This window comes from Trichomonas vaginalis, chromosome IV (assembly GCF_026262505.1).
Source record: "Trichomonas vaginalis G3 chromosome IV, whole genome shotgun sequence".
Classification (NCBI taxonomy): Eukaryota; Parabasalia; order Trichomonadida; family Trichomonadidae; genus Trichomonas; species Trichomonas vaginalis.
The window spans coordinates 2,719,216-2,734,255 of NC_067206.1; the positions used below are offsets into that span (position 1 = coordinate 2,719,216).

The following is a 15,040-nucleotide window of genomic DNA, read 5'->3' on the forward strand; positions in this document are numbered from 1 at the left end:
TGACTTCTTCAGTATTGCTATGAATCTTTCCGAACAGAAAGAATATAAGAAGGGTGAAACAAATGTGAAATATTATCCTTCATCTCTGAGACAATAACGAACAAAAGATGTTATACAAATTCTTACCAAAGTTGAAGAAGCTTCTATTGACATTGACGAAGGAAGTGAAATGGTTGAAGAAATAGACCCTGAAGCTATTTAAGCAAAATATATTTTTTGGTTAGTCTTCATATCGATATTTTACAACAATTCCCCAATGTATAAACTTTTCATACGCTTTTTCATAAGCTTTATATACCTTCAGAAATTTTGCATAATCTTTAGAAGCATTTAGATATTGTTTAAATGCTTTGTATGTCTTCAGAAATTTTGCATAATCTTTTACATGTTGTTCGTTCTCTTCTTCTGTCATGAGTTCCGAATATTCTAAATTCATGTTCTTTCATATGAGATAAAATTTTATAAAAAAATAAAAATTAGCTTAGATTTTCTTTTTCTCTACTGTTTGAAGTTATCGAATATTCTGTTATTTTTCCTTCATAATGGTAAGTCTTCTTTGAATGTAAGTATTGTCAACCTTTATTCATAGTGTGTTTGAGGAAGAGTATTTTGACATATTTCCTTTCATTTGCCTCATTCGGTGTCATTGAAATCGGTAAGTTTTCACGCATAGAAACCATTTTCTGTCAGATTTATTATATCTTAGCGAGGTCGCTAAAAGCTCTTGTTGTTTCTTCTCACTAAATGCAACATAACCATATCTTCTTCTTCTTCTTTCTCAACTCTTCAGTATATATCATATACTTATAACTCTTTTCCTTTCCTTTTGTACTGAACGCCGGTATTCTTTTCTGTATGCTTTTGTCTTTGGATTCAATGACTTCTATCTTTTGCTTGAAGTTTCTTTTCCATCTCTCCACGTTCTGCCTTTATATAGCTTCATCTAACATCATGAAATATAACAAGCATAACGAGGTGAAGCCCACATTGCTACAGCGTTTACTTAAAAGTCTCATGACATAATAACCTTTCAAACCAGGAGCCAAATTCTTGGCGATTTTCGTACGGAATCTCTCTCTCGGTTTTCCGAGGGAAGCAATCATATGAGGAAATTCTTCTAAAAGTTCTTTTGTCTGTTGGTTTTCAAAACCAATGATATGCTTGCTTTGTAGAACGAAGAGCATTCATTATACTTTGCATTTTGGTACATGTCATCTTTGACCGAAACGAATGAGGCGAAGTTGTTTTGTTATAATTTGGTATGTACTCGTATTCTTCATTTATGGCTTCAATGAACGATAGCAATTGTTTTGTTCTCTAATGTTGTCATTACTGTCTTTTACATAACAAAATAAAAAAATAAATAAAAAATAAAATTAGCGTTATTTTTTCTGAATAAACACTATTCTTCACAACATTAAATTTTATCCTGTATGAAATGACTTTAAAAAGATTAATTGACTCGACTTCGAATACTATCTCATTGAAGCGCACTGGACATGACCACAAAAACTGTGTGTTGAAAGTTCTTTAAGCTTTAAGATTGAAGGTACGAACGCATTTTGTCTTCACTTACGTATGAAAGAATATTGACCGTTATCATTAACAGAAGTGAATCAACACTAATCAAAATGTATGTAATAAAAAATTGGTTTAAACAGAATGAAATAATTTTAAACGTGTGAATTACCCAACACATGCTTGGAGATGATGAGAATACAGACGAGTTATTGAAAAAAATAACGCAAGCATTAACGATGCAAATAGAAAAGAAGTGTTAGAATGAATGTCCTTACAAACACTGTATCGAATAATCTTATGCGGTGCCGAAGCCAGAATGGAAAATAAATTTACGGTCAAAATATGCAATTTATTAAAGATCTTATGTCGACAGGCTAGTAAGCACAGTGGTACTAAAGGTGTGTGTTATGCGGGTAGGGTCGGTTCGAACCGCGACAGGTCGCCGTATTTTCTTATTTTCTTTGTTTGTCTTGTTTGTCGTGAATTAAAAAGTGTGCATTAAAACGTGCCCTCTATCTTCCACGGAATAAATAAAAAGATTTACTTTATTTCTCTTTATTTCTTTGTTCCGTCAGGCTGGAAGAAGGGTTTGCTGTTTTTCTCAGCCGAAATCAATATGTTTTTACATTTTGGAATCTTAGCCGAATGAGCGAATCTTTTTCTCTCGTCGGGAAGCTTTGACCCAAAAAATATAATGAGGTAGAAAGAGGTGAGATCTCACCGTGTTTTTTCACCTCTTTTTTCACCTCTTTTTTCACAAGGCGTTTATACATGAATTGTACGATGTATTTTGAAATCCTAAACATTACGTAGGCTTCTATTTCTCTCTGTCCAGTATGTCAAAAAGTTTTAAACAATACCGAAGGTTCTTTTATACTTGCTTCTTGACGTCAGACAGAAGGAAATCTTCTGCTTGTTGCGATAGTTTTTGCTTCTAGAAATGCTAACATGTCCATTTTATCTTCTGCTGGCTTTCTGCTGTTCTTTTCTTTAAGTCTGCATAGTCGTTCGCATACGTTCTATCTCTTTGACTGAGTAGCTATATTTTCTTATTCCTGCTTGTACCATTATTGCAAACATTGCGGCCTTTTCATTTTTTGCGTATATTACATTTGAAATAAAACCAGCCTAAAACAACTAAAAGGCGTCCATTGCCCTCTTCTTCATCTCAACATAAGCGGGTCTTATGTTGTTCGTTCCATACTTTGCCTCTTCTGATCTTTATCTCTTGATTTCCCGCAAACACATTTGCAACTAATGAAACAAAATGTTATCGTTAAGTCTTAAACTCCTCAGATTATATTATGGTCAGAAATGTTTATGAAAACATGTCGCCAATCTTTGCTCCGATAACTTTATGGGTTGGCAATGAAAAACCAAGGAATCATAATTTACTTTAACGTATGAACTTCTTATTTCTACTGAATCAGCTAACTTTAACTTCAATTTTTCGTCTCGCAATTCATTGGAATAGTTAGTTTTTTGCTGTTGGATTTTCAGGCCAATTATGGGGTAAATGCGTCAATAATGTCCTGGGCATTTCATAAAGATATTCTTCATTTTTCTTTTCATTCCTGTTGCGGCTTACAGCTCTAAATTAACTTGTTAAAAGTTCTTGCTTTATTCTTTGTATTTTCTGTTTCGAAAGTAAATGAAGAAGGAATGAAGTTTTTTCATCTCTAACTAACATAGATGTGTGGATTCAGACTAACGAGTTTGTGCTGTGTGTTATGAATTGTTGTTGGTGCTGCATTGTTGGAAATCATATCTTTTATACAAACATAAAAAAATAAATCAAAATAAAACTAACTTTTTATTTTTTTCTGTCTTTAAGAAATTCATGAAAATTTCACGGGGTGCAAAAAACAGGTGAGATCTCACCTCTTCACCTAAACATTCTCGTCAAATACAAAAAAAAATACAAAAAATGCACACTTTTTTCATGTAGATAACTGTTATTTTTTTGACGAAGTGAAGAGTAACACTTTCGTTCATTGTACTCACAATATTTTTTGTAACAAACGACCCCACTTTTAACTTCTTTTTGCAGCTTTCAAATGCTATCTTAGCGAGTTCAATATTTCTAAAATTCTCTCTTTAAATCTTCTTGTTCCCATTTGGTCTAGTCGTATGGAGAATCTTCTATAACCATACATTCTCACGTCACTGTTCTAATGTTTTTTTCGCACATTTTTCCAACTTCTTGCTTCGAACAAAGTGTTTAGCATTCTCTTACTGTGATCTTTCGAGTTGCTTCTTCATCTAACTTCTCTATGAACTTTCTTGTCTATGGCAGTTCCATAATTTTTCCAACTTGCTATGGGCAATATTTTGGTGAATTGTCCCAACATTGCCTATATAGTTTATAAGTTCTTGGCGTCTAACATTACGTATCCTCTAACCTGTTGATTTCATCAGGCGGAATTCCTGCCATGAATTGATAAAAAGCAACCGCACGGAATTCAGACGGTTGCTATATTCTTCACAAAATGCCCCTTATAATCTCTTCCCAGGACTTTATTTCCAACAACTTTCTAAAGTCTTTCCTAAACTGCTGACACAACACATATTTGCTTGCATTTAATGTAACCATCCTTGTCTCTACGGTAAGACTTCAATACCGTTATAAGTGCCTTATTGTGGAATGTTTCGCATTAGATTTTGTTCGTTGAATGCTTTTTTGCTTCGACTGACATTTCTTGCTTCTTACATACAAATAAAAAAATAAATAAAAATAAAACGTTAACTTTATTTTTGTCTGTCTTAAGGAAATTGCCGTGGAAAATTCATTGAAAATTCGACGTGAAAATTCATGAGGTGAGAAAAGCAGTGTGAGAAAACAAGGTTAGGCATTCTAACCCTTCTACCCTAAAACATTATTTTTCGGTCTTTGTTGATAAATTCTATGAAAATTCACGGGGGTGAAAAAACAGCCGTTGAAAAACAGGTGAGATCTTACTCTTCACCCTAAACATTATTTATCTCTTGAAAATTCAAAAGACTTTCAAATTTATTCATTTATTGTAATTCCTCCAATAACTCATTTTTACATGCAAACACAAGCTTTTTGCGGAATAATTCAAATTGATGGAACGTTTTTATTTTGTATTAAAAAAGGAAACTTACTCATTATTGGTACACCTGCACCAAATAATAGACTTATCCCTATTGCATTTGCATGGTCTGTTAGTGAAAATACGATAACAAAGTTAGTATCCCTATCATGGGTACTGAGGCACTGCGCGCCTCCTTACCCATTATATGTGAATTTAACACTTTACAAAACCGTTAACGTATATTTTACAACACAAACGACAACACTAACTTAACCTTAAATATTTACAAAGCCGCCAACCACTTCACCTCACTAATGTAAAAAATAAACGTTCTCACTTACAAAAGTATTGCAACTCCTCCCATTGCTGTGCTTCACATAACAGCTCATAATCTTCTGACTCACTTTCTTCTTCATATAGGTCAAAGTCACTGTCAAAATAAATGTTAGTAAGTTTTGACAAAGCTAATGAAACACGCTTACCGTTTGTATCTATTGCTTTTATATATCTCCCATTATGTTTGTTGTCATAAACGCTCAAACTAACTTTACCCTTTCTCCCTCGTATCTGATAGAATGTCTTTTCACGAGGAACGAAGAACAAATTCTTGAACTCATGACCGTTGTAATTTGTTATCTCAATAGTTTTCGTCATTTATATAAAATAAAATAAAAATAAAATAAAAATAAACTTAAAAATTAATGATATCACCACCCTCACACGTATGAAAACATAGCACAAAAATAAATTTAGGTGAAGTGGTGAGATCTCACCTCTTTTTTCACCTGTTTTTTCACCCTGTTGAATTCATTGCTTTATAACTCTCTTCCTTTCTCCAACTCTTCTAACTTCTTCTTAAGTTCAGCAATGTTGTCCTCATGAAGTTTAATCTTTCTCAAAATTCCTTCTTTATCTAATGGTTGCTTTATCTTTCTAACTGAACTCTACCATCCTTCATAGTATGAATGTAAAAACCTTCTGGAACCGCTCCTGATTTAATGTATTCTACCAAAAACTTTTGTTTCATTGCTTCAGTGACTTTATTTGTCATTTCAATCAAATAAAAATTTTAATATTAAATAAAAATAACGTTATTTTTTCAGTAAGGAAACGCAGGAGTTTTACGATTTATTTGAGGAGTAGGTTCTGGTTTAAATGTTGGAGTCGGTTTAGGAGTTGACTTTTGAACAGGAGTTTGTACTTTCATAGGTTCAGGAGTCATTGAAGGTGTTGTTTGTGAAGGTGTTGGTTTTGGCGAAGGTGTTGGAGTTTGTTTAACTTCAGCTACTTCAGTATATTTACAACATTTGCTTTATTTCTTTTCAACATCATAACTGCTCCTGCTGTAGCTAGCAAACCTAGTGGGAGACCATATTTTATATAAGGACTTGACCAAATGCTATTTTTGACAGGAGCTGGTGGAACACCTAACCTTGGTGAGACTGCTCTTTGCCATTGTGCAGCTCGTAAGAAATATTCAATAGGTGCTCCATAATCGTTTGGTAAAGTTTGTTTCATAGATGGTGAAGGTTCACGAGAGCTTGATGAAGAACTCATTTATAAGCTTTAAAAATAAACGTTCATCCTTTATTCCTCACTGTCGTCCGTAGCTAAGTTATAGTCATCTAATCTTATTATGGGGATGCCATTAGCACGCACCTGAATGGCAAAGCAACAATCCCTCATAAATCCAATAAGTGGCTTTGGTACATTTTCAGTTGCTAGTTCAATAGGTCCTTTAACAGACAATTTGTATGTTATTGGAGCAGTAGATGTTTGACCTTGCTGGAAGCAAAAGTCCACTTCTGTTGGAAAACCACATAAGAAATGTGTGTTGTCATAGCTATCCCATTTATGTTCCACACTACCATCATCCACCAATGACCTCATAACATCTTCATTAAATCCTATCATATCATTGTTTGTATTGCAGGCGTTCGCAACCATTTCATAAAATACAGGTCCATATGATTTTTCGGGTTCTGCAGGCATATTTCCATAAGCTCCCATGGAAAGCTGAAGATATTTAAACTTAGGGTTCTCAAAATTAACATAATAGTTGTCTTTCTTTCTAAATAGTGCCCAAATACTTTTAACATTAATAGGCGTATAAGCTGCTGTAAATGTTGCACTTGAACTATCTGTATTCTTTGAGAATGAACCGTCCATAGGAATCCAATCCATAACTTTAACAGGAAAACATAAAGCCTCGTTTGTATAATGTTCTACAAGTTCTGTATAAATGTTAGGGTCTAAAGAGAATGACTTTGGATGAATGAAACATTCATTAAAATCCATCTTTGTTCGAAATAGTTGCTGGGTTACAGTTGTAATAGTAACTTTCCACTAGCTTCTACTGCCTTCGTTATCATAGTGAATGGTTCATTCCATGGAACAAATTTATTTGTCGGTGGATTTGAATCTGAAGCAAATGCAACTTTAAGAGTTGGATTGAAAGCAATGATATCATTTACAGATATAGATGTGCATTGTAAGGCGTCGCTACTGAACTTTACTTTAAGCTGAATGTTTCCTGCAAAAGCTGGAATAAATCGAATAGCTTCTAATGGAAGGAATCTTCTAACAGGAATTCTTAAACGAAGCTTAAAATCAAATGATTTTCCTGCTGTAATTGGACCACTAACAATTTGTCCTGTTCTGCATGTTCCCGAATGACTCCATACATCTTCATGTCGAGTCTTTGAGAAAACATCTACTTTCTTTATTTGTTCGGTAGTTTGTGAGTTTGAATTTATATATGCTTCTTCTCTTGCGTTGTCTTGAGAATATACGATACGACCATTTGCAAGGATTTGATATCCAGCAACTGCATAGAAAGCGTCATCGAAACCAATCCAAAATCCTGGTGGGTTTGTTTTATTGGAACCTGAACCAATTTCTTTATCTACAATAAATTGACCTTCCATTTTATACGTAATGAATGTATTGTAAAGGTCCAACATATTTTCACCAGGAGGTGAGAGATTGAATGTTACCCATGTGTTATCTTTAGCAGTTCAGGTTGTGATGGAATCTTTGCGTCAGAATATTTTCTATTAGTGTCACCAATTGAACTGCATTGTCTATGATATCGAAATATGAGCGAATCTGATGAATATGCTCTGCTGGAGTAAATTCGTTTAGCTGTTCGTTCTGCATGTATTTACTTCAGATAAAAATATCTATTTACTTCATTATGCTCACTCTTCTTCTTGGCATTCGTGGTGGAAGTTGTTTCTTGACATTTTCAATGAACTGTACATTCTCTTTTGTCTCAACTTCTTCACTGGGGTCAGGATTCTTTGACTCGGTTTGTTTTTCAATGAAATTCACGAACTTTGCAATAAGCTCTTGGTTCGTTATTGAAAGTACATCTGGCTTCTTTTCTTCTGGTTCTATTGACTTTTCAGTTTGAATAGAAGGCTTAACATGGGCTTCGTGGACTTCACCCTTGCCATACACCTTAATGTTGTCGCTTTCTGCATTCGCTAATGGAACTTTTCTTTTTCTTACGTATATTTTACCATCTTTACTCTGACTTACGTAATAGAAAGGATGTTTATTCCTCTTGCGTCATTTAATATAATAGACTCTCGCTCTGATTTTGACAAGCTCATTTTACATCGGTTAAAGTTTTAATTTTGTTTTTTATCTGCAGTCAAATGACTCAGACAAGCCCTACGGACAAGACCCAAGGGGTCATAGATGTTGAAGCATTGAAGAAAGAAATTCGTGAGCAAATTTTATCCGAACTGAAGGAACAAAAACAAGAACAAAAGCCAGAGAGACCAAAGAGAAAACTTAGTGAAAAACAACTTGCTGCATTAGCTGCTGGAAGACAAAAGAACCCACGTTTGCTGGCGAAGAAAGCTAGAGAAGAAGCAAAAGCAAAGAAAGAGTAAATGGTTTATTTTTATCCGAATTAAATGTATAGACAAATACCTTTATCTGTTGCGTTCAGTAGTGAAAACCCTGACGTCAAAATAAAGGGGAACAGAGTAACGTTTAAGTTTCCAACAGACTGGATTGTGAACATAAATGAAGAGAAGTACATTGGCATAACATCTATGTATATAACACGTGCTTTCAGAAAGGTTGACTTTATACTTCAAGTCGAGATAGAAAATGACGAACAGTCTTTAAGCGCCCAAAACATTCACATATACAAATACTTTAAAGACGATACAACATTGTTGCAATGTATGATTTCATTTAATGAAATGTTCGAGAAAAAGTTTAACATTGAAGTACAAACTTTACAGCCTTTACGTGAGTTTCTTGCACAACTGAAAGAAGAAGGTATCAGCCACAACTTATAGACTTTCATTATGAATTTAATGAAAATGAAGATGGAACTCATGACTGTCAGTTTGTTGTATTCTCACCATTCAATGAAGTCGCTAAAGAGAAAGAAAATCCATTACGTATAAGATTTCAAATCTTGAACCAAGTGATGATTTCAAAAATGTTTTCAATTATGATGCAATGCTTCCGAGGAAAAATGAATTTTCAAAGATTGTAACACCTGGCATTTGGATAGAAAGCAAGCTATATTATATTCAAACTTAAGTAAGGGAGTTGAAAATGAGTTCATTGGTCATACAAGAACTACACTGCAAATCCTAAATACTTAAATTAACTGGCTTCAATCGTGAGTTTTGGATAGACATGTTCTCCACTCATGACCATAAAGCACCAGTGTTCTTACCTCCAGACCATAAGGACTGTCTCTACATTGAAGCACAACTCTTAAACTCTACCATCGCAGTATTGTAAATGACCACATGGGCTTCGCCCTTGCCGCTAGCGGCTTATTTTTATCATGAATGGTCTCACTGCTGACAAAAATAAATGACCTCATTATTTTTCTCATTCATGTTCTCAGAACTTAAGCTTTCTTATGAATGAAGTCTTAGTCTGAATAGAAAAGTTAAACTTTTCAGCAAAGCAAGGACTAGAAGACTTACACAAGTCGAATGCAATCTCTTGACCGTCATAAAGTGCTTATATAACTTCATAACACTGAACTCAGAGTCTTTGTCAAATTTTCCTTGCGGAACCATTAAACCTTTATCTTCATCATAGAAACACTGAACAGAGTCAGGAAACATTTCATTAGCGGTTAAAGCAATAACATCTTGCTTCACGCCTTTCATTCTGCAGTGAATGCAACTTCATTTAAATCATTCGTGAGTAAGTCTATGTAAGTCTTCTTTCCACAAAATATTGACTTGTATGCTAAACTTTGTTTATCTTTTGTGATTTCTGCAAAGTCGCTATGAAATTGACCAAGGTTTTTACCAATGAGAACTCTTCCATAACGTTTCTCAAACTCTTCAGCTAAACGAGGGATATCTTCATTGTAGAGATGCATACTGTCCGTATCGCTATAAAAGATGTCCATTCCTAAGTCCTCAGTAGTTAGTATACCTAAGTCGTGTACTGAGGCACTGCGCGCCTCCGTACACCACTTAACCTTAAATATTTACAAAACCAGTAACGTATATTTTACAACACAAACGACAACACTAACTTAACCTTAAATATTTACAAAGCCGCCAACCACTTCACTTCACTAACGTTTTCACAAACGACTTCACTAATGTAAAAATAAACGTTCTCACTTACAAAAGTATTGCAACTCCTCCCATTGCTGTGCTTCACATAACAGCTCATAATCTTCTGACTCACTTTCTTCTTCATATAGGTCAAAATCACTGTCATAGTTTATACCTGTAAGTTTTGACAAAGCTAATGAAACACGTTTACCGTTTGTATCGTATGCTTGTATAAACTTTCCATTCTTCATTCTTCATAAACGCTCAAACTAACTTTACCCTTTCTCCCTCGTATCTGATAGAATGTATTTTCACGAGGAACGAAGAACAAATTCTTGAACTCATGACCGTTGTAGTTTGTTATCTCAATAGTTTTCGTCATTTATATAAAAATAAAATAAAAAATAATTTTAAAAAAATAAACTTAAAAATAAATGATATTACTACCTTCACGCGTATGAAAACATAGCACAAAAATAAATTTAGGTGAAGTGGTGAGATCTCACCTCTTTTTTCACCTGTTTTTTCACCCTGTTGAATTCATTGCTTTATAACTCTCTTCCTTTCTCCAACTCTTCTAACTTCTTCTTAAGTTCAGCAATGTTGTCCTCATGAAGTTTAATCTTCCTTAATATACCTTCTCTATCTAATGGTTGCTTTATCTTTCTAAACTGAACTCTACCATCCTTCATAGTATGAATGTAAAAACCTTCTGGAATAGTTCCTGATTTAATGTATTCTACCAAAAACTTTTGTTTCATTGCTTCAGTGACTTTATTTGTCATTTTACTCTAAGGTGAAGCTAGCACAGCGATAATGGATTTCATGACTTTTTAGTATTTCATGCAATCTTAACAGATAGCCTTATAAGTACTTCCAGTGTCCCTAGCTGTCCCTCCTTTTTATATAACTCCATGACATTTATAATCTCGCGAAACTTAACAGGTAGCATAACAGATTAAAATCAGATGAGGTTTTGAACCAAAATTTCTAAGCAACGTTGTCAAGGATTTTGAGGAACTAGGGACAGAGTGTGGCAAAGTCCAAGATTTAATTTATCTTCATCTGTTTCATCAGCTATCTCATCTAATATGCCAATATTTTATTCATAACTCGTGGCAAACCCACTAACTTTCATTATGTTCATCTACATGCTTCATCTGATAGAAAGTATGACTTTCATTAACTCTGTGAGATAATGAAAACTACTAGGGACAGAGACCATGGCAAAGTTTATGACTTTCATTATTTCCAGAACTTAATGAAAACTACTAGGGACAGAAACCATGGCAAAGTTCATGATTTAATTTATTCTCTCACTAACACCAAACACAAACTCCAACACTAACATCAAGTACTAACCTCAGCACAAATGACAAACACTAACAACAAACACAAACTCCAACACTAACATCAAGTACTAACCTCAGCACAAATGACAAACACTAACAACAAACACAAACTCCAACACTAACGACAAGTACTAACCTCAGCACAAATGACAAACACTAACAACAAACACAAACTCCAACACTAACGACAAAAATAAATGTCCTCACTTCTTAACAAAGTAATATGTGCTTCTTACACCACCATAGCTCAAACGTTTCTTTTCAAACATCGATTGAAACTTATTTTGAGCCATTGGTTTTAGTCTCTTTTTCTTCAAATACGCCAAGAAATCTTCTTCACATCTTTTCACTTCATAGCCTTCTTTAAACTCCTCCTTGTTAAGTTCTATGAAATCCTTTATCTCATTCTTTGTTGCAATGGCTTCTTCACGAACGACATTGTGAACTATTTCATCACTGTTCTCATGTATGACCTCCTCACTGTTCTCATGAACTATTTCATCATTGCATTCATGTATGACCTCCTCACTGTTCTCATGAACTATTCATCATTGCATTCATGTATGACCTCCTCACTGTTCTCATGAACTATTTCATCATTGCATTCATGTATGACCTCCTCACTGTTCTCATGAACTATTTCATCATTGCATTCATGTATGACCTCCTCACTGTCTTTCATAACGTTTCAAAGTCTCCTTTACTCATTACTTCAATCTCATGCTGTTCACAGTAGTACTTAAACTCACTGTATTATGTCTTTGTTGTATTTATATTGCTTCCCATGTACTCCATGAATTTTTTCAAGCACTTCCTCATAATTCACTGTTTCTTTCTTCCACGACCTTCTAATATCATACTTGCTTCGTAAATATAACTTCTTGCAGAACCGTCTCGCTTTCTACTTCTCTTCACAAATTCTCTCATCTTGCCACCAAATACATTTGAACTACATGCAAAGAATTCATTCTCCTTTCGCAAATTCTTTATATCTTCTATAGCACTCTGTACAATTCCATCCGGATACAAACTTTTTCATAGAACTCCTCGTAAAACATTTGGTAAGGTGTTTTGTTCATTTCGATGAGTTCTTGTTTAGCCCTGGTGAATGGTATCTTCCTTACATCAAATTCACTTAAATCTTTCTTCATGAAGTACGTCAGTAAGTTTGAATAAAACTCTTCATTAAAGCTTTCAATGAGATTTGAGAAATATTCGTAATTTCCTTTGTATCTGCTGCTTACGTCAATGACAACAAATCTTCTGTCGTCTTTGTCAATCTTTACTGAGTTGAAGTTGTTAGATATCATGATGATATTACAAACATTCTCTATCTTTCTTACTGGCTGACACTTCTGATTTAAGTCCAACTGAGTCTCTGTTACTATTGACTTTAGTGCGTCGTGGTTCATGACCTTAGACGTATCGCATGAGCTTAGTTCATTGCATACGATGAGCTTCATGTTCTCAATAGCAGCATTGAATCTACCAACCACATTCTCTATTGCCGTTATATTATTGTTGGCGTACTTGCTAATGAGCTCGCATAGAACATTACTAAGTACATTCTTACCAGTTCCTTGCTTTCCTATTAACAAAAGTACTGTTCCAGTCTTTCCACAAGGATTTTGAACGATGTAGGCGAACCAGTTCAAAACATACTCATAAAGCTCTTCATCCTCATTACATATGACATCGTGAACATGTTTCAAATATCCTTCAATAACGTTCTCATCTACTTCATTCAGTACCTCATACTCATATCCTCTGAAATAGCTGTAAATGTCATCTCTTTCGTCAAAGAATCTCATGCCTGACTTCATAAGATAGTTCTTGTTCTGACCCGCTTCATAAATCATCAGTGCGTTCACATCCTTCTCCTCAATACGTCCTACATAAATACTCTTCATGAGCTTATTGAATTCCTTGCTATCTACTGACACAAGTGTTGTTGTGTCTCGTATTCCATCATAATCTTTCACTAGATATGTCATACGTGCTCCGTCAATAACGACAACACATCTTCTTAAGTCATTTATAACACTAGCTATGTCAATACCTTCTTCACTCATGTACTTATTTCTTCTCAAGTCCTTTAGTGTGAAAGTGTCTCTAAGTTCTATTTCAAGCAATTCATTTACACATCCTTTGCAATACTTCTCTATAAAATATTTCTGTCGTTCTTTACTAAGTTTCTTAACAGCTCTGAAGAACCATGTGTTTTGACTCAAACATCCTTCACAACTTCTCTCATTCATTCCTAGTTCTTTCATGTCATTATCTTCAACCTCTATGGTCTCATTGACTAAAGTCAAAGGGTTCTTAGTCATTGCTGGTCTTATCTGAAACAATGTTTGTGCAACAGGTTTAACTAGTTCAGCAACGTCCTTCCTTAATATGAATAGCTGTTTCCACTCATCTTTGCTAACAGTTCTTTCATAACCACTGACAGTAATGATTTCATTTGCTGACCTTAGTCGCTTATGTTCTATCATTTGTATTGCTTTTGTGTAAGGCTTTCGTGAGCATAGGTTGTATATGTCATTCCTGCAATGTTCATTCATGCCAATAGTACTAAATCCTTTCTTTGCTGTTGAATGCATAATATCCATTAGTTCCTGTGTTCGTATTGCTGTCTCATAAAATACAACAAGACCTTTGTCATCTATGACGTACTTACCGAAAACATTGCTTATATTCTTTAACCATGAAATAACATCCTCATTCATGCTGTCAAACATGAAGTAAGGTCTTACATACTCTTCACTTATAAGATACTCCACAAAGTACTTGTTAAGCTCTATGTCCTCGTGAGCGATTTCATTAGGTTTGATATTAGTTCCTTTTGTCATTGCTGTCATGTACTTCACTCTCATAGTTCCTTTCAATAGCGTAAAAGTACTTCATTGTTTCATAACTGCTCTAAATTCTGTTCAAAATTCGTACAACATAACTTTTAACATTAGTGAAAGAACATGAGCGAAACAACAACATCTAACATTACAGAAGAAGTCAATGACAATGCCGATGAAAACATTACAGAAGGAGCTAGTGAAAATATTGACGAGTTCAGTGAGGAAGAAATATGAGGACGTCAATGAGAACGTTAGTGGGGAACAAACTCAATGGGAAACATTGAGAAATCATGAAGATTATGAGATTTGTACGACATATCCTTTTACTATTCGTCGAAAGAAAAACAAACATATTAAGAGTGAATGCTTAAATAATCATGGTTATATTGAGCTTAGTTTAAACAACAAAACACATTTAAAGCATAGAATTATTGCAGAACAGTGGATTGAAAATCCAAACAATTTGAAAGAAATAGACCATATAAATCATGATAGAACGGACAAACAGAATCTCAAACCTTCGGTTGTTTCTAAATCTGAAAACAATAGAAATAAAAGCAAGTATGGCGATATAGTTTATGAGTTCGTTGATGAAATATCTGACGAAGCTGTTGAAATAACAGATTATGGTAAGCATTCGTTTTGAGTTCTACTACTATGTTGAGAATGAAGACGCATTCTATTATTATACAGGTCTT

At 34.3% G+C, this 15,040-nt stretch overlaps 3 protein-coding genes and 5 pseudogenes across 8 annotated transcripts, besides 5 other annotated features; 2 read left to right on the forward strand and 6 right to left on the reverse strand.

Annotated features, from left to right (window-relative positions):
• The first annotated feature begins 563 nt into the window (after positions 1-563).
• Positions 564-726: a mobile genetic element.
• Positions 727-1,438: 712 nt separating this feature from the next.
• Positions 1,439-3,287: a mobile genetic element.
• A 1,220-nt stretch (positions 3,288-4,507) lies between these two features.
• Positions 4,508-4,728: a mobile genetic element.
• Positions 4,729-5,409: a terminal%2Cinverted (terminal inverted repeat of Maverick transposon ID:TVAGG3_0016750).
• Positions 4,729-15,040: part of a mobile genetic element that runs on past the window's edge.
• Positions 5,703-6,134, reverse strand: TVAGG3_0016760 (annotated as a pseudogene). Its single transcript has one exon. A coding segment is annotated over exon 1 (432 nt).
• TVAGG3_0016770 (uncharacterized protein) lies at positions 6,165-6,761 on the reverse strand (the record flags this gene model as incomplete). The annotated part of the gene is made up of 1 exon (XM_051220050.1): positions 6,165-6,761. One exon carries the CDS (start codon positions 6,759-6,761, stop codon positions 6,165-6,167), a length of 597 nt encoding a protein of 198 aa, XP_051105036.1.
• On the reverse strand, positions 7,764-8,194 carry TVAGG3_0016780 (annotated as a pseudogene). Its single transcript has one exon. A coding segment is annotated over exon 1 (431 nt).
• On the forward strand, positions 8,240-8,479 carry TVAGG3_0016790 (uncharacterized protein; the record flags this gene model as incomplete). Its single annotated transcript, XM_051220051.1, has 1 exon — positions 8,240-8,479. One exon carries the CDS (start codon positions 8,240-8,242, stop codon positions 8,477-8,479), a length of 240 nt encoding a protein of 79 aa, XP_051105037.1.
• Positions 8,504-9,353, forward strand: TVAGG3_0016800 (annotated as a pseudogene). The gene has a single exon. A coding segment is annotated over exon 1 (850 nt).
• TVAGG3_0016810 lies at positions 9,459-9,981 on the reverse strand (annotated as a pseudogene). Its single transcript has one exon. A coding segment is annotated over exon 1 (523 nt).
• TVAGG3_0016820 (uncharacterized protein) lies at positions 10,684-10,920 on the reverse strand (the record flags this gene model as incomplete). The annotated part of the gene is made up of 1 exon (XM_001313995.1): positions 10,684-10,920. One exon carries the CDS (start codon positions 10,918-10,920, stop codon positions 10,684-10,686), a length of 237 nt encoding a protein of 78 aa, XP_001314000.1.
• On the reverse strand, positions 11,691-14,363 carry TVAGG3_0016830 (annotated as a pseudogene). Its single transcript has one exon. A coding segment is annotated over exon 1 (2,673 nt).